The following is an 18026-nucleotide window of genomic DNA, read 5'->3' on the forward strand; positions in this document are numbered from 1 at the left end:
GTATATAATGTTACAAAAGCTTTTTATTTCAGATAAATGCTGATCTTTGGATCTTTCTATTCTTTAAAGAATCCTGAAAAATGTACTCAACTGTTTTAAATATTAATAATAATAATAAAAAATGTTTCTTGAACAGCAAATCAGCATATTAGAATGATTTCTGAAGGATCATGTGACTGGAGTAATGATGCTGAAAATTCTGCTTTAAAATCACAGGAATAAATTAGATTTTAAAATCTATTCAAATAGAAAGCAATTATTTTAAATAGTAAAAATATTTTAAAATTTTACTGTTTTTGCTGTACTTTGTTTGAATCAAATAAATGCAGGCTTGGTGAGCAGAAGAGTCTTATTTAAAAAAATATTTATAATGGCATATTATAATATATTATAATCATAATAATTGTATAATTTTTGCACTTTTGCATTACCTCTCTGGCTCTGATTCTGACTCTTGAATAATTGTGAATTATATTGTATTACGTTAATGAGAAGCAAATGAGTTTCACCACTGAGAATAAAGAGAATAATGTCTGGACTCATTATGCTAAAGAAAGTGCAAAGGGAAAACTTGCTTTAATGTCATAATGCATAAAATCTTAATAGTCCTAAAATGTGCTTTATTCTATGCAAAATGTACATTTTGTGTTTTGTGTTGAAATGCATGTGTAATGAATGTGTTTTTATGAAATTTGCATGTTAAAATGATTTCTGATGGAGCATGTCACACTGAAGACTGGAGTAATGATGCTGAAAATGTAATTTTGCTATCACAGGAATAAATTACATTTTAAAATATATTAATATATATATAAAATCAAAATATTTAATATATATATATATATATAAAATGTAAAACATGCTTAATTGTCATAATGTCATATTGTATAAAATCCTAATGGTCCTAAAACAGGCTTCATTTTATGCAAAATATATTTCTTTATGTCATGTTGCAATTTATATGATGTGAACATGTTTTTCCGCCTGATTCGCCATTCTTATTGCATGGATATTGTGTAGCCAGTAGTTGGATATTAAACACTGCTGAGTGTGTAAAATCATAACAGATCACATCAGCATACAGGTTGCTCTGCCGTTGGGACCTCATTAGGAACCTCATGAAGTATAAAAGCATTAAATGACAATACGGACAGTTGCACTTCATCATAACCAGCAAAGCAGAAATGCAGAAAAAGAGGGTTTAATGGAGTGAATGCATCATCAAGCTGCCGGTGATGATGTATGTACTGTTGTGTTCAAAGCATCAGGATAATTTTAGGTCCCCTGTGTACAATGCAATTAAGCCTAAGCCTAAAATAACTAAGCTATACCAAAATAAAAAAGCAAAAAAGATCAAACTATTCCTGTTCTTTTAGTTTATTTCAGTTAGAAAAATATATATTGTTTTCTTGACGTAATCAGGAAATCTGATACTGATATTCTGTCGGAAAGTCCACGCATGTTTTATGAAGTATTTACAGAATGAGACTGACACCACAAATGATTCACATAAGATAAAGTTACAGATCATCTTGATTTTTCAGTAGTGCTAATTGTTGTATTCTATTTGTTAAAGCATTTACAAATTCATGCAAACTTAATAACACATTCAGTATTGATGAATATATTATATATATTTATATATTTGAATATATTTTAAAATGTCATTTATTCCAGTGATCAAAACTAAATTTTCAGCAACCATTACTTCAGAAATCATGATGATTTGGTGCTCAAAAAACAGTTTCTATTATTATCAGCAGTTGGGCTGCTTAATATTTTTATGGAAACTGTGATACATTTTCCTCAGGATTCCATTGTTGATAGAAAGTTCAAAAGGACAGCATTTATTTTAAGTAGAAATATTTTGTAATATTACAAACCTCTTTCTATTGTCACTTTTTGTCAATTTAATGCATCCATGCTGAATAGAAGTTTTCATTTTTTTTAAATAAAAATAAATAAATAAATATTACTGACCCCAAACATAAGATTTTCTTTAAAAATACACTACCAGTCAATATTTTTAATGTTTTTTAAAGAAGTCTCTTCTGCTTACCAAGCCTGCATTTTTTTAATCCAAAATACAGCAAAAGCAGTAATATTGTGAAATATTTTTACTATTTAAAATATCGGCTTTCTATTTATATATATTTTAAAATGTAATTTATTCCTGTGATCAAAGCTACATTTTCAGCATCATTTCTCTAGTCTTCAGTGTCACATGATCCTTCAGAGTTTTTTTTTTAATTTACTTATTTATTTTTTGGGGAAAAGCATTAAGCAAGCAGTTTAGCAAGGATGCTTAAATTTGATCAAATGTGATGATAAAGCCATTTATAATGTTACAAAAGATTTCTGTTTCAGATAAATGTAGTTCCTCTTTCTATTCATCAAAGAAACCTGAAAAAAAAAAATCTCCTCAGCTGTTTTCTACATAATAATAAAAAATGTTTATGAGCAGCAAATCAGAATATTAGAATAGTTTCTGAAGGATCATGTGACTGGAGTAATGATGCTAAAAAAATCACCTTTAAAATCACAGAAATAAATAACACTTAAAAATATATTCACATAGAAAGCAGTTATTTTAAATAGTAAAAATATTTTACAGTATTACAGTTTTTGCTGTATTTTGGATCAAATAAATGCATGCTTGGGGAGAAGAAGAGACTTCTTTAAAAAAAAAAAAATACTGTTCAAAAACTTTTGACTGGTAGTGTATGTATAGAAAAATGTATAGAATTCTAAATGTATCAGATTATATGCTCTAATAATAGAAGCTTTGTCCAATGTTCGTTTTCTGCAGCCTTAGTGGCCCCAAGCAGAATTGCAATGTGTTTGTTGAAGTGGCCCAACTGGACATGCAGTAACAACTTTGTCCTATCCAGTGGCATGTGTTTCGGGCGGGACTATCTGTTTGTTTGAACAATGGAAGACTGAGGTAGTGTTTAAAACTTGTTCTTGCAATTCTGTTTCAACTACTCTATTCTCTTCAAATACTCTTCAGGACAAAGACTCAAAAATAGCATTCCTTCAGAAGGCCATCGATGTGGTGATGCTGGTTAGCGGAGAACCCTTGGCCGCCAAACCCGCTCGAATCGTAGCCGGACACGAACCAGAGAAGACCAACGAGCTGCTGCAGGTCATTGCTAAGTGCTGCCTCAACAAGGTCAGTCCTGCTATTAAAGATCACTCAGCTACTGTATTTCTGTACTGCAGGATTCGCTTAAAGCCATTTAACTAGTGAATGACTCAAGACTAATGATGTCCAAGCAGGGGGTAATTTATAGGCATATTCATTTAATTGCACCCTTGAGCTTTTCTGAAGGTTAAGGAGTGATGGAACATCGCCATCAGCGTTATCAGGGGAACCCACTGATGCCTGCAGGGCAAAGAGCAGGTGCGAAACATTGAGCTGAATGACAGCTATGCTGCTGGGATATTTTATAGGTTGCAAGAGAAAATGACATGAAAGTGCCACAATGGTGATAGCAACCGGATGGTTAGATTACAGGGTGACCTAGGTACTGGAAAATTGACAATCCTGTTTTGTCACCTTTAAGTCTTTGAGCAAAACATTTGACTTTGTGTTGCCCCAGGAGGATTGTTGGTAGCTTTAAATGGTAGCACCACTTTCTGTTTGGAACACAAAAGAATGTATTGTGTTGCAATTATCCCACATAACGACAAGAGCTCCAAAAAGGATGAAAACTATCATAAAAGTATTATAAAACAGTCAATATGCTTCTAGTTAAAGCCTTCAGAAGTCAAATGATAGCTTTCTATGAAGAACAGGCTGAAAGTCATTCACTGACAATCTTTCCATGTGCCCAGCTCTCAAACCTCATATACATTTGTGAACAGTATATTGAATAACTTTTGGCATTTGCATCAACAATAAAAAAAAAAATAATAAAATAAGATAAATAAAAAAAAAACACAATTGTACATAAATTGTATGGTTTGTTGAGGAGAGGTGCTGTTCATTTTCGGTTTTAAACCTGGAGGACAATAAAATAAAAAGAAGGAAAGAAAAAAAAATGCCATTGATTTGTATTTGACTTAAAAATTTTGCCAATAATAAACACCCTAGGAATTGTAATTGTGTTTGTTTTTGTTAACTAAAACTGTTAAAGACTGTTAAAAACTGCTAAAAAAAATCATTTTTGTTAATTAAATAAATCTGAAATCAAATAAAATATAAACATTAGATGAAAAAAATCTTAAACTTAAGAAACTTAAATGAAAATTGGAAATGAAACATTCTGAAACATTAAACATTTCAGAAAAGTTTAGTTTGAAGTACTAAAATTAATAAAACGAAATTGAAAAATGAAAATGAAACTAAATAATACTAAAATAACACTTTACAACTTAAACAACTTAAAAATGAACCGTTTAAAAACATTTACAATTTTTGAAAAGTTCAGTTTGAAGTACTAAAAATTAATAAAACTTTAAATTAAAGTTCAATGTAAATGTTTTAAAACCATATTATTAAAACGCAAACTAAAACGAAATCTGAAAATAAAGAAATAAAAGCTGATTAAAATATTAATACTGTAATAGTGAGAAAATAACTAAATAATAATTTAAAAAATTAAAATTAGAAATTAAACATTTGAAAACTTCAAGAAAAGTTTTCTGAAAGAAAAGTTCAGTTTAAAGTACTAAAATTAATTCAACTTTAAATTAAAGTTCAATGTAAATATTTTAAAACCATAAAATGATTCAAACTGAAAATAAAAAATAAAAGCTGAATAAACTATTAATACTGCAGTAGTGAAAAAATAACTTAATAATACTAAAATAAGTTTACAACTTAAACTTAAAAAAACATTTAAAGAATTGTAACATTTCAGAAAAGTTCAGGTTGAAGTGCTAAAATAAATAAAACAAACTAAATTAAAGTTAAATGTAAATACTGTAATAGTGAAAACATAACTAAATAATACTAAAACAGTTTACAGTTTACAACAAATAATCACCCACAATACTTCATTAGTAACAGGGAATTTTGTATCAAGTACCACCATGTTTTCTCGAGGATATGTAGAAATTTTGTCAGTAATTTGTCAAGTAGGGAAAGTAAAATTTATTTGTATAGTGCTTTTCAGAATATGCATAATTTCCCAGCAGCTTTTTACTCTGTGCATACATATTTAGCTGATGTTTTTATCCAAAGTGACTCATAGTCCATTTATTCCAGGGAGAATCCCTGTGGATTGCCTCATTCAGGGATTTCAACCTACATTTTTTTGGTCACCAGCCCAGATCATTAACCACCATGCTGCCCCATCTGTTTCTGAATATAGTTTAGTTAGCTCTGAGAGCAAACTGAGGGTTGCTTGGGACTTGTTCATTATACTAAGCTGTTGTTAAACAGTGTGTCCTGTCCTTGTTCCAGCTCTCCAGTGACGAGGCTGTTAGGCGAGTGTTAGCAGGAGACAAGCATGATCAGAAAGGGAAGCCCAGCACCTCCAGATCCCAGGACAAGGAGAACAGAGAGGGCAGGGAGCGCCAGCGAGACCGTGAGGTGAGACCTGCTTGAGGGTTTGACCTAATGACATTTTAAGTCACACCAGAATTTTTTGTTGTTTCAAAAATCACTAATCACTAAATCAACTTGTCCCCCTTGGGCCTTTTACTTTCAGTCATGTTATCTATTTTTAAGATATTTGGGTGCTGATGAAGCTGTTAGGTTTATTGTTATAAAAGTGAGAATTTGATGTATTCTCTGGCTGTTGTCCAGGAGAGGAAGGGCATCAAGGAAAGCAGCGGGAGCCGAGAGCAGAAAGATCCAGATCAACCGAAAGATCAAGAGAGCAAGAAAGATGACAAGGACCGCCGCCAAGATGCCGAGAGGTCTGACAAGGGAAAGAGCGAAAGAGATCGGACAAAAGACAGAGACAAAGACAAGGACAAGAGCCGGGATCGGGAGAAAGACAAGACCAGAGAGAAGGAACGGGAGAAGGAGAAGGATAAGGACCGCAACAGGGAAAAGGAGAGAGAACGAGATAAAGAGAGGGATAAGAAAAGAGAACGGGAATCTCACAAAGACAGAGACCGAGAACGAGACAAGGAGAGAGATCGCGAGCGTGAGAAACGACGGGAGAGAGAGAAAGAAAAAGAACGTCACAGAGAGACTGACGAGAAGATAAAGGACAGAGGCGATAGAAAGGTTTGCTCACACAATTTTATGGTTCTTTAGTGCTTTTGCTCAGATTAAAGGAGAAGTTCACTTCCAGAACATGTCGTACAAAAATCGTTTTTTGAGGATTTCAGGATTCAGGATTTTTCTCCATATAGTGGACTTACTTTTTAACCTCAAACGATCATTCTGTCTTGCTCTGCCTGAACTTTTTTTTCCAGTTTAAGACAGTTAGGGTATGTCAACTAACTCTCCTGTCATTTTCTCCTCCAGCTTTAAAATTGTCCTACATCACTGTTTTAAATTTTTTTGTTAAAGGTGTTTGATCTTCTTTGCATGTTCACTTTGCAAACACTGGTTCGGTACTTCTGCAGTGATGTAGGATGATTTTGAAATGATTTTTGCAGTTGAGGGAGAAAATAAGACTGGAGTTTTTCGACATACTCTGCCTTAAAATGGGAAAAAAAGCAGAGTTCAGGCAGAACAAGACAAGATGAGTGTTTAAGGTTAAAACTTTTAAGGTATAAGACCATTCATCCTCGACTGGGATTGTTTACTACTGCATTTGGGATCGTTTGAAGCCACATTGAAACTGCATTTTGGAAGTACATACTCTGGGCACCATGGAAGTCCACTGTATGGAGAAAATCCTGAAATGTTTTCCTTAAAAAACATAATTTCTTCATGACTGAAGAAAGAAAGACATGAACATCTTGGATGACAAGGAGGTGAGTACATTATCTGTACATTTTTGTTCTGGAAGTGAACTTCTTGCATTTAAAATCCTGTTTAAACCCAGAAATAAAGTTTTAGAATTGTGAAAAATTTAACACAAACCACACTATTTCTAGACCTTAATGCAAATTTCTGTAACATTGGATTAGTTCACTTCCAGAATAAAAATTTCCTTATCATTTACTCTTTCCCCCATGTCATCCAAGATGTTCATGACTTTCTTTCTTCAGGCGAAAAGAAATTAAGGTTTTTGAGGAAAATATTCATCTTCATATTTCACATTTTAGTGCAGCTTCAAAGGCCTCTACATGATCTCACCTGCGGAATAAGGGTCTTATCTAGCGAAACGATTGCCATTTTCTAAAAAAAAAGTAAATTTATATACTTTTGAACCACAAATGCTTGTCTTGCACTAGTTGTGCTTGCATGCGCATCTTTGCACGTTACACAATCACATGGGAAACATCACGCACAGTTAGAAATCGGCAAGAAGACCTCTGCTGACAGATTTATGAATGATTCTCATTACGCTGTTTCAGCGCAGATTTTCCTCATGCTTTGGACTTTGAAACCTGGCTAACAAGCTTGCACAGCGCTTTGTGTGTATTAGAAAATTTTCCGTATTTCTCGGACAGTTTTAAATGCTTCCCAGGGCTCTAGACTAACTTTTTGCACTGGTTGCACTGGTGCGCCTAACTTTTTTTCTTAGGTGCACCAGCACAAAAGTTAGGTGCACCCAAATTTTCAACCGAATCACATTCAACACCGCAGTTTTACAAGTTCACTTTTTTTTTACTTTTTTTTATTTATTTTTTAATCCCTGTCCATATAGGCAATATTGACTTGTAAATGATTAACTAACAATCTGGTCAATATAAAGTTCTTTATTTGAAGCATATTTTTCCCCCCAGTACTTTACCCTACTTTGTGTAATAACGAAAACATTTCAGTGAAAAAATAAGTCCAAAACTCTCTATTTTAACATTTTGAACAACAGGGCTCTAAAATTGTTTTTTTATTTTATTTTTATTTTTCGAAATTCTTGTTTTAATTTTTCTCATAATCAAATGAAAGCATAAACATGTATTTATTTTTAATCAAATGAAAAATAAACCTTTTTAATTTTTGGCAAACATATATATGATTTATAAATAGGAATATATAAACACCTACATTATACTGTACAAAAGTAATACAGGACTAATATTGTTCTGTTTCATGTTAAACCGTACTTTTATTTTGACAGGTTGCCGTGAAGTTTCTGTGTGTACAGTATGATATGATGCTTTCTCAAATGAAACGGATTTGCAAATGCAAATGCCAAAAATTAGCGGGAGCGTCACGCGTGCTTCAGTAGCCTATACGCGTGTAGTTAAAAAAAAAATACACGTCTCCACCATTAATACATAGAGGCAAACGGAACATGCAGGATTCATTTTAAACGGTCTTTTTGCCTTTCAGTTTTCATAGACACTAGTCCATATCGCGATTTGAATTAAGTGACAGACCAACTTTTGATTTATCAATCCAGAAATCAACGTATTACGTGGCATTCCGCGGCATAGTAAATTCGGTTTTTATGAATGGAGTCCGCGATCCAGTCCGTGTTTTTGCGGAGGAGGCATTGTAAACGCTTGCCAATGTAGAGACATCCTGACTGCATCACATGCATTTTCAAACGTACACACACGTACAGGAATATCTGGACCACGGCCAATCAGAGGGGGGCGGGGGGGGGGGCGGGATCCGTCCTTTATCTCTGATTGGTTTAGACCATGATATGGGTCTAATGTGTGTCTGTTGTTGAGCAACAGGGAGACTTTAAGAGTGACGGAGTTTCGTTTTTTTTCCCCTCGAACGGCTGGTCGCACCGGTGCAACCTTTGATTTTTTTTAGTCGCACCATTGAGAAATTAGGTCGCACATGCGACCAAATTGGTCGCACTCTAGAGCCCTGCTTCCACACTGCCGACATGTTTGCTGCATTAGTGCGCACCTCTATTTGATTGCGTCACGTTATTGTTCGGTATAATTTGTTCAGCCTTTTCCCAAACACCGAAAGAGCTTTTTTTTGCTATTTTCGGCCGAATAATTTCAGTTGCTGAACGTTTGGTGCATCCCTAATCCTTTGTCTTTGGAGTGTTGCAATCTTTTTGTGCATATATAAGATCTGTAAAGTTGTGAAGTTAAAAATCTCAAACCCAAAGAGATAATCTTTATAAAAGTCTCAGCCATGCCTTACTAAAACGGCTCTTTCACACACGCCCCCGCATGGCGATTTGCATAACTCCTCCCAAATGTATACGCAAAGGAAAAAAGCCTAACTTATGTTCTGTAGTAATGTTGCAGCCGCAACCATGTTTCATTGCGAAAGTGAAAGTACTTTGTTTGGCCTTCCTAATAAGTACACAACTAGAAATCAGTGGTTAAGCTGTATTTACAACACAATTCCAGAAGAATTACAACGCAAATATTTGAGTATGTGCAGCCCATTTTATGGAGGACTGTTTCCTGTACCTGGGAGAGTAGCCTACAAAGCTGGCTGTGCACACTATAAAGTGGGACAATTCCAACCTTGCAGGGACAGTCTGGCTCATCTGGCTCACAGCCTCGTAAGCAGTGTTGTTTTCGTCAACGATGACGATGACGAAATCATTTTGTTGACGCCACTTTTTTTTCATGACGATAACGAGACGATGACGAGATAAAAATGGCTCGTTGATGACTAAAACATGACGAGACGTGTGTGTGTTTTCGTTGACGAGATGAGAATAGACGAAAATGTTAGTGGGTGGTCCGTCAGACGTTTAAAATGCATGACATTTCTGCTTATTGTGCATGCCAATTAAAACCGAAAAAGTATCTGCCGCTATGGCAAGCCGTTTTAGCATTAAATACTCTTTGCCATACTAGTATGGCAAGCCGTTTTAGCATTCTGTCCTTGTTTGGTTACGCTCAACACGTCACATTGTTGTCACTCAGACAGACAGACGATTAACCATGATGGCGGCAGTTTGCACACAGGGTGGTCGCAAACGGTGAGAGGACCGATGGGTGTATTTCAAATATATGTCTTTTATGTCTAAAACCATTCCTTCATTATTGTAATTATTGGTGAAAATAGTCGATCCGGAAGCTCACATTGTGTTGAACTATAGATCTGCTATTTTCACAACTTATAAGTGACACTACCAAACAGCAAAATACTTACTGACCTACATTAATTTGTTAAAAGACTTTTTCCCCTTTTTTTTTTGACTAAAACTAGACTAAAACCTTTTTGACTTTTCGTCGACTAAAATTGGACTAATACTATCACATATAGAAGTGACTAAAATTTGACTAAAACTAATAAGCATTTTAGTCCATAAGACTAAGACTAAATCTAAGATGGTTGTCAAAAACAACACTGCTCGTAAGTAGGTTTTCATATACCGGCTATTCAAATGCGAGTTTTGAGCAGTGTATAGTAGTGCTGCTTGTTTGTCGTTTCTACGATCACAAATGCAGGGTGGTGTTATGTTTACACGGTGCAACTCAATGCGTAAAATGACAGTATGAGTTAGGGCTGTGCAATTAATCGAAATTCGGTTTCGATTTCGATTTCTGCTTCAAACGATCATGAAAATGCAGTAATCGAGATGAAACGATTATTGCGCCCCATTCTGCCCTTTTACCAGTGGTGCGCTTTCGCTCCTCCATAAAAGCCAAATTTCACATGCAAATCAGCTAAATCATGTAAGGTGGTTGATTTATTAATGTTTCTTTGATGTTGTGTTTTTAATAGCACGTAAGAAAACTTGCGCTGTCCTTTGTTAATGCGCTCAGAGACGGAGCGGAACACGGACATGAAAGTTATCTTTTAGCTCAAAGTGCGCACCTAAACGGTCAAATACACGCAAAAATATTTCAAAATGAGGGGCTTGGTGATTATTCATGTAAACTCTTGTCAGTTATGTCTTAAATGAACATGAACATTAAATGAACAACAGTTGAGAATGAAAATCCGTGCGTAACAGTATAATGGGTCCGTGTGGTTAAAGTGGCAACACATAATATTCCTTTTGGTGTCTCTGTGCCTAATATGAATAAAACGTACAAATATGTTTTATACAAGAAGCATCACTCACTGCTCTTGAATGAAGGACGTTTTTAGTTTTAATAAGAAACAAAGCATGTTTAACTATTAGAGTGAAGACATTGTTTTATTTTACATTCAAATTCAATTTCTGTAGTATTGTTAGACTACTTTATTCAGTATTCAGTATTTTTGAAGCACTGTTTGTTTTATTTGTATCTTTTTCCAGCTGTATTGCTATCTTTAAATTAATCACTGTGTAAAGTTTTGGAGCCTGTCATAATCGTTTAAATAATCGTGATTACAATATTGACCAAAATAATCGTGATTATGATTTTTGCCAAAATCGAGCAGCCCTAGTATGAGTCATTATAATTAGTAGTAACTATGTCCTCACTGGATGCAACAAATGCCTAATTTATAATGGGTTTTATTGTTTTTGTCTCATCGTGTTGAGACACGCCATCACAACATGGTAATGGGCATAACATTTCCATCACACACTTGAGGTATTCGGCCAATCACAACGCACCGGATAACTGGCTAATCAGAGAATGAGCTTTATAAAAATGTGCGTGTTTCAGAAAGGCGGGGCAGGAGGAGCAACAATAATGTACAGTATGTGGAAAATAAGTTTGTGAACACATTGCACTGAACCAAATACAAAATATTGTTCTTTTTAGCAACATCATATGGCCCCTTTAATAACAGCTTGTCTTCTTCCATAGATTAAGGCAGCAGAGGAGATCAGCAAGTCAAAGCCTTACCCAGAGGTTGCGAGTAAAACACATGAAGCCGAAGCAAATGAGGTGAGATTGATTTCTCTCAAAACCTCTGTTTACGCCCTTAATGTTTGATCTGCAGGTATGGGCCATCATGAAGGTTTGTTGACGTAATCTTCATAGTTATTGTTCTTTTCTTTGTTCCTTTGAATTGGAGGCCGAGGGCGGTGAACTGGAGGTACGAGTCTGTTGTGATGTTAGTGCCTGCTTTGCTTGGCTGTAGAATAATGGGTGTTTTGCATATTTGGTGTTGCGCAAGGACAGACTTGATGGTGGAGGTTGTCTTATCAGGTCTCAACAATTAGGATTTAGCTCTGACACCCAGGTTGAGACATTAGTTAAGAATTTTACCTGCCGTAGTAACATTTTCTCTGGTCCTGAGATGAAATGTAAAAAAATTTTATTTGAAAAAGTTTTAAGTGTCAAAATACACTACTGTTCTTATGTTTGGAGTCAGTACTTCAGTATTACATGATCCTTCAGAAATCATTTTAATATGCTGGTTTGGTGCTTAAGATACACTGCCATTCAGAAGTTTGGAATCAGTAAGACTTGTAATGTTATAATTTATGCCTGTGATGCAAAGCTGAATTTTTATCAGACCGTACTCCAGTCTTAGGTGTCACATGATCAGAAATCATTCTAATATGTTAAGTTATTATTAGAATTATCTTCATGAATATTTGATGAATAAAATATTAAAAAGAACAAATAGAATTCTTTTCTAACAATATAAGTCTTTACTCTTACTTTTTATCAAATTAACACATCCTTCCTGAATGAAAGTATTACATTTTTAATAGTAGACATTTGAATAGGAGTGGATATGAGAAGCAAGTACATTTTAAATAGACATTTTTATAGACAAATAAAGTGTCAGTATAACTATTCACAGGACCATTATCAAGCATAAATTCACAAAACTTCTGGACCTCCAGCATTTTGTACACAGAAGCTACATTTGATGTGTCTAGTGGAACAAAGTGTTCAAAATTAAAGTATATGGAAAAACAGCGTTTATACACAAAAACAGATGTTTTATGTCATAAGAGGCAGTATTTGTGCATTTATATTTTGTTGTAAAACACTGTAAATAAAAATAACCACAGAAAACAATGCATCACTTACTGGGATATTGCATTTCTAAAAGATGTTAACTTATGTGGAACTTTTTGTGCATAGGCAATAGAAAGCAAGATGCTTGCTTACATAATCCTGCTATTTTTTTTTTTTTTTTTTTTTTTTTTTTTAAGTCAGATGAACATCTTTGGTTACCTGGCTTCTCACAGTTTTTTTTTTTTTTTTTTTTTTGTCTGTTTTAAGGGTTTGTTCAAAATTCCCAAGCCTAAGTGTTTTGCTTTAGCAAGTGCCCTTACAATACCCTCTGACTGTCTGAAATTGCAGCTTCATGTATTATTTCCTGACTATATACTGTAGTTTTGTCGCTTCATGTCCATGCGTCTTTGAAGCTTCAGTAGCTTAGATTTAAAGTAGTGAGCTTTTTGGGTTTGGCTGGTGGCTGTAAGTGTACTATAAATATAAATGTTAAAGTCTTAAGGCTCTTTGTTGCCTTTTGTTTTGTCTTCATTCAGCCTACAGATCTCTCTGAAATCCAGGTAATTCCTGTTTGTCCCAAGCAAATCTGTTTTCTCCTGAATTTTTTTTATTGTCCCACTCAATGGTGATATTTCACCATATGTGTGCAACAACAACCCAGAAGAGGGTTTGTGTGTTTCTTGACTAATGTCAATTTAAGTGCTCCACAGGAGAGGAACTCCTAGTGAAAATACATGGAAACTAATGTCTTTCCTCATTCCTTTCAGGCTGAGAGTCCTTCTCGGATCCCAAGGCCCTCATCGGCTAAAGGACAGCGGCGGTGGCCCAAAACAGGAGGTCAAGGTGCTGAACGTGTCTTTCTTAACAGACTATTAATTATTGATGTTCTGTGCAGTAATGCATTTTGCATGTCCATCTTAATCTGTTTAGTTGTTACTAGCAGCACAGCAGATTTAATGTGATTAGCCTTAAATGATTACATGAATTGTTTATCTCTCTTTCAGACGAGACTGACAGTGAAGGAGGTGAGTGTTGTTCTCTTCAGTAAACACCCCTTAGAAGATCCAAAATTTAGTTTTTGCTACACCTGCCAATGGTTAGTGAAAATGTACTATCCATAGGTATTTTTAAACTATTTGCAATTTGATAATTAAACTTGAATTGTGTTGTTATAACTGTGCATTGTTAGAATTGCATATTAAAGAATTTCCTACAAACTGGCAAGTAACATTATTTTATATATTCACCAGTGCTATTTTTTCTCGCATTTGGTGTTTGCAGAGTGTTAAAGAATTAGTTAACTTCCAATAATGAAGGAATGTTTTAAAACATAAAAGACAAACAAGGATGGAATGCTAAAACGGCTTGCCATAGTAGTATGGCAAAGAGTATTTAATGCTAAAACGGCTTGCCATAGCGGCAGATATTTTTCGGTTTTAATTGGCATGCACAATAAGCAGAAATGTCATGCATTTTAAACGCCTGACGGACCACCCACTAACATTTTCGTCTATTCTCGTCTCATCAACGAAAACTCACACACGTCTCGTCATGTTTTAGTCATCAACGAGCCATTTTTATCTCGTCAACGTCTTGTTATCGTCATGGAAAAAAGTGGCGTCAACGAAATGATTTCGTCATCGTCGACGAAAACAACACTGCTTCCAGAATAAAAAATGTCCTCATAATTTTCTCACCCCCATGTCTTTTTTTCTTCAGTCAAAAAGAAATTAAGGTTTTTGAGGAAAACATTCAAGGATTTTTCTCCATATAGTGGGCTTCAATGGTGCCCAATGGGTTGAAGGTCCAAATTTCAGTTTCAGTGCAGCTTTAAAGGGCTCTACACGATCCCAGCCAAGGAACAAGGGTCTTATCTTGCAAAACAAGAGATGCCCTCAACTAAAGATTTATCTGGTCGACTAGTATTCGTTCATTTAAAGTATTAGGCGACTATTAGTTGCACGTTTTTTAATCTAGTGAAACGATCAACCATTTAAAAAAAATAAAAATTTTATATTTTTTTTAACCACTGATTGCAAAATCATGCACACGTGACGTAGGTGGAAGTACCGACCCAGTGTTTACAAAGCGAACATGCAAAGAAAGTCAGACGCCCTTTACAAAAAAAGATAAGACAACGATGTCAGACAGTTTTGAAGTTGGAGGAGAAAATGAGACAGAGTTTTTTGGCCTACCCTAACTTTTTGAACTGAAGTATACAGACGAAGAACTAACCGTGCGTGACTTTTTCAACGTGATTACGCAATGCGAGAAGACGCACATGCTGAGCATTTAAGGTTAAAAAGTATATAATTTTTTTTTTGTTTTTTTTTTTTTTTGTTTTATAGAAAATGTCAGATGGTTTTGCTAAGACCCTTATTCCTCAGCTGGGATTGTGTAGAGCCCTTTGAAGCTGCAGTGAAACTGCAATTTGGACCTTCAACCCGTTGGTTCCCATTGAAGTCCACTATATGGAGAAAAATCCTGGAATGTTTTCCTCAAAAACCTTAATTTCTTTTTTACTGAAGAAAGAAAGACATGAACATCGTGGATGACATAGGGGTTAGTAAATGATCAGGAACACCTCTACTGTTGGCAGGAAAAAAACAGCTAAATATATAGGATTTCCTTGATTCAAAAATGTATTTCTGTATACATCTATTCCAGTAATTTTATTTCTTCCAGAAGGGGAAGCCCCTTCAGCAGAGAAAGCAGTCCTCATTGAGAATGGAGACACAACGGATTCTGTGCCACCTCAAACAACACACAGGTTTGTGCTTTCTTTATTTTTTCTCTCTTAATTAGTGGTAATGATCCCATAAGTGTGTTGATTCAAAGATAGAAAAATGGCTACGTTTCTGTCCAATGATAACAAAGTAAGCCATTGTGATAATGTGCTGAGGTGTTTGTGGGTGGATGGAGTGTATCATATATGCCCCCATGAGAGATTGTCTGGCAGTGGAAGCCACTGATGCAAATCCCTTGCTTTCTCTGCACTGTACCGCAAGATCTAACCACAAGATATCACTCTCATCCAGATCATTACTCTTAGTTCTCAAGAGTGTTTTTGTAAGCATTTGTCCATATAGGAACTTTCTGTTACTTAAACTCCCCACGTATAAAATCGCATGCATACTTTACAAAAAGTGCCTGGGTATTTTCTCTGTGAACGTATTTGTTCTTCTTTTGTTTGAATGTTTATGTGAGTAGACGATTACCACGGCCCAGCAGCGCTCGACCGGCAGCCCCCCGCGTTAAACGACAGGAGAGCTACGCTGATGTGACTCCAGCAGAGAGGTGAGAGATCTTGCTCATCAGGCTCTCAGTTTCTCACTTTATATTGAAGGAGTAAGCCACAAGTAGGCTGTATTACAGTTTGTGCTAAGGATATACATTACCATTCAGAGTTTGGGCATGGTAAAAATTTTCTCTGTTTTAGAAAGAAGTCTCTTATTTTCACCCAGGCTTGATTTATTTGATCAAAAATACAGTAATAACTGTAATATTGTGAAATATTATTACAATTTAAAATAATTATGTTTTCAATGTCGCACGATCCTACAGGAATCATTTTTTAAAATGAATTTTTTAAATGAGTAATTCAGTTTTAATTTCTTAGTATTTTCAATGTTGAAAACAGTTGTGCTGCTTAAGCGATCAGTTCACTTCCAGAATACAAAATATTCTGATAATTATTCACCCCCATGGCATCCAAGATGTTCATGTCTTTTTCTTTAGTGAAAAAGAAATTAAGGTTTTTTGAGGAAAACATTCCAGGATTTTTCTCCATATAGTGGACTTCAATGAGAGTCAACGGGTTGAAGGTCCAAATTGCAGTTACAATGCAGCTTCAAAGGGCTAAACATGATCCCAGCCGAGGAAGAAGAGTCTTGTCTAGCAAAACTAGCACTGTCATCGACTAAAGATTTATTTGCTCGACTAGTAGTTGTTCTTTTTAAGCATTAGTCGATTATTAGTCGCACGTTTTTTAATAAACCATATAAATCATAATAATGAGCATTTAACTGTCTACATAGCCTAATAAGCGCTCAAACTCACACAAAAAAGCTTCCCACAGTGCATTTCACTCTATAAAGACTTTTCATGTCTGTAAGGCAAGTATACAGTTTTGAAGTTTCACGCATAAGTTAACAGAGGCAGAGACGGCAGAAAGCACATCCTGTTTGCTTTCATTATTTTACAAAAGCACAACGTTTCGTTGTCATTATGAGTGCACACAAATAACCTTAGTCTTTACAGATTCAAAGGATGAATTACTTTCTGTATATATATGACCAAAAATTGAGTATTTTAAGAGCAAGTGATCACACCGGCGCCTCCATCTGTCATGCTGTGAGTACAGAAGCTTAAATAGCGCACATTTTTCTAGGTTAATATTAGATTGAGCGGCCATATAAAAATTTCTACTACTTACATATTTCAGATGAAAAGCCATATTTGAGGGCGATTGAATGACAAATGAGCATTTGGATATCCTGCCCGATGTACTATATTACAACATAGACCAGCCATTAACGATCTGTCTGTCGCGGACTGCGTGACTTTGCCACTTCCTGTGCAATTAGTTTTTTAGTTTTAGTTTTTGTTCAATCAGGTCTCTTCTCATCAACTATTAGGGGGCAGCCCTAAGCAAAACGATCAGTCATTTAAAAAAAAAAAAAAAAAAAATACAAATTAATTTATTTTTAACTACAAATGCTCATCTTGTACTAGCTCTGTGATGCGTGTCCGTGACTGTGTACTCCAGTTTAAAAAGTTTAGGGTAAAGCGAAAAACTCCATCCCATTTTCTCCTCCAACTTCTAAAATCATCCAGCAACGTTGTTTTCCTTTTTTTGGTGAAGGGCATTTGACTTTCTTTGCCGTTCGCTTTGTAAACACTGGGTCGGTACCACAAATGCTAGGGCAAGACCAGTACTTGTGGTTGTGGAAGTATATATATTTTTCATTTTTTAAGAAAATGACAGGTCGTTTCGCTACGTAAGACCCTTATTCCTCAGCTGGAATCGTGTAGAGCCTTTTGAAGCTGCAATGAAACTGCAATTTGGGCCTTCAACCTGTTGTCTCCCTTTGAAGTCCACAATATGAAGTAAAATCCTGGAATGTTTTCCTCAAAAACCTTAATTTCTTTTTGACTGAGGAAAGAAAGACATGAGCATCTTTGATTACATGAGGGTAAGTAAATTATCAGGAGATTTCTAT

At 35.1% G+C, this 18026-nt stretch overlaps 1 protein-coding gene across 1 annotated transcript in view; it reads left to right on the forward strand.

The window, feature by feature from the left end:
• The window catches only part of LOC141340190 (TRAF3-interacting protein 1-like), a 115462-nt gene that overhangs the window by 74465 nt on the left and 22971 nt on the right, over positions 1-18026 (forward strand). The window contains exons 4-11 of the mRNA XM_073845116.1: positions 2851-3172; positions 5411-5539; positions 5756-6184; positions 11695-11775; positions 13572-13647; positions 13809-13829; positions 15490-15574; positions 16015-16101. Of these exons, the coding sequence (XP_073701217.1) occupies positions 2851-3172; positions 5411-5539; positions 5756-6184; positions 11695-11775; positions 13572-13647; positions 13809-13829; positions 15490-15574; positions 16015-16101 (1230 nt within the window). The remainder of the gene's footprint in view (positions 1-2850; positions 3173-5410; positions 5540-5755; positions 6185-11694; positions 11776-13571; positions 13648-13808; positions 13830-15489; positions 15575-16014; positions 16102-18026) is intronic.

This window comes from Garra rufa, chromosome 8, assembly GCF_049309525.1.
Source record: "Garra rufa chromosome 8, GarRuf1.0, whole genome shotgun sequence".
NCBI lineage: Eukaryota > Metazoa > Chordata > Actinopteri > Cypriniformes > Cyprinidae > Garra > Garra rufa.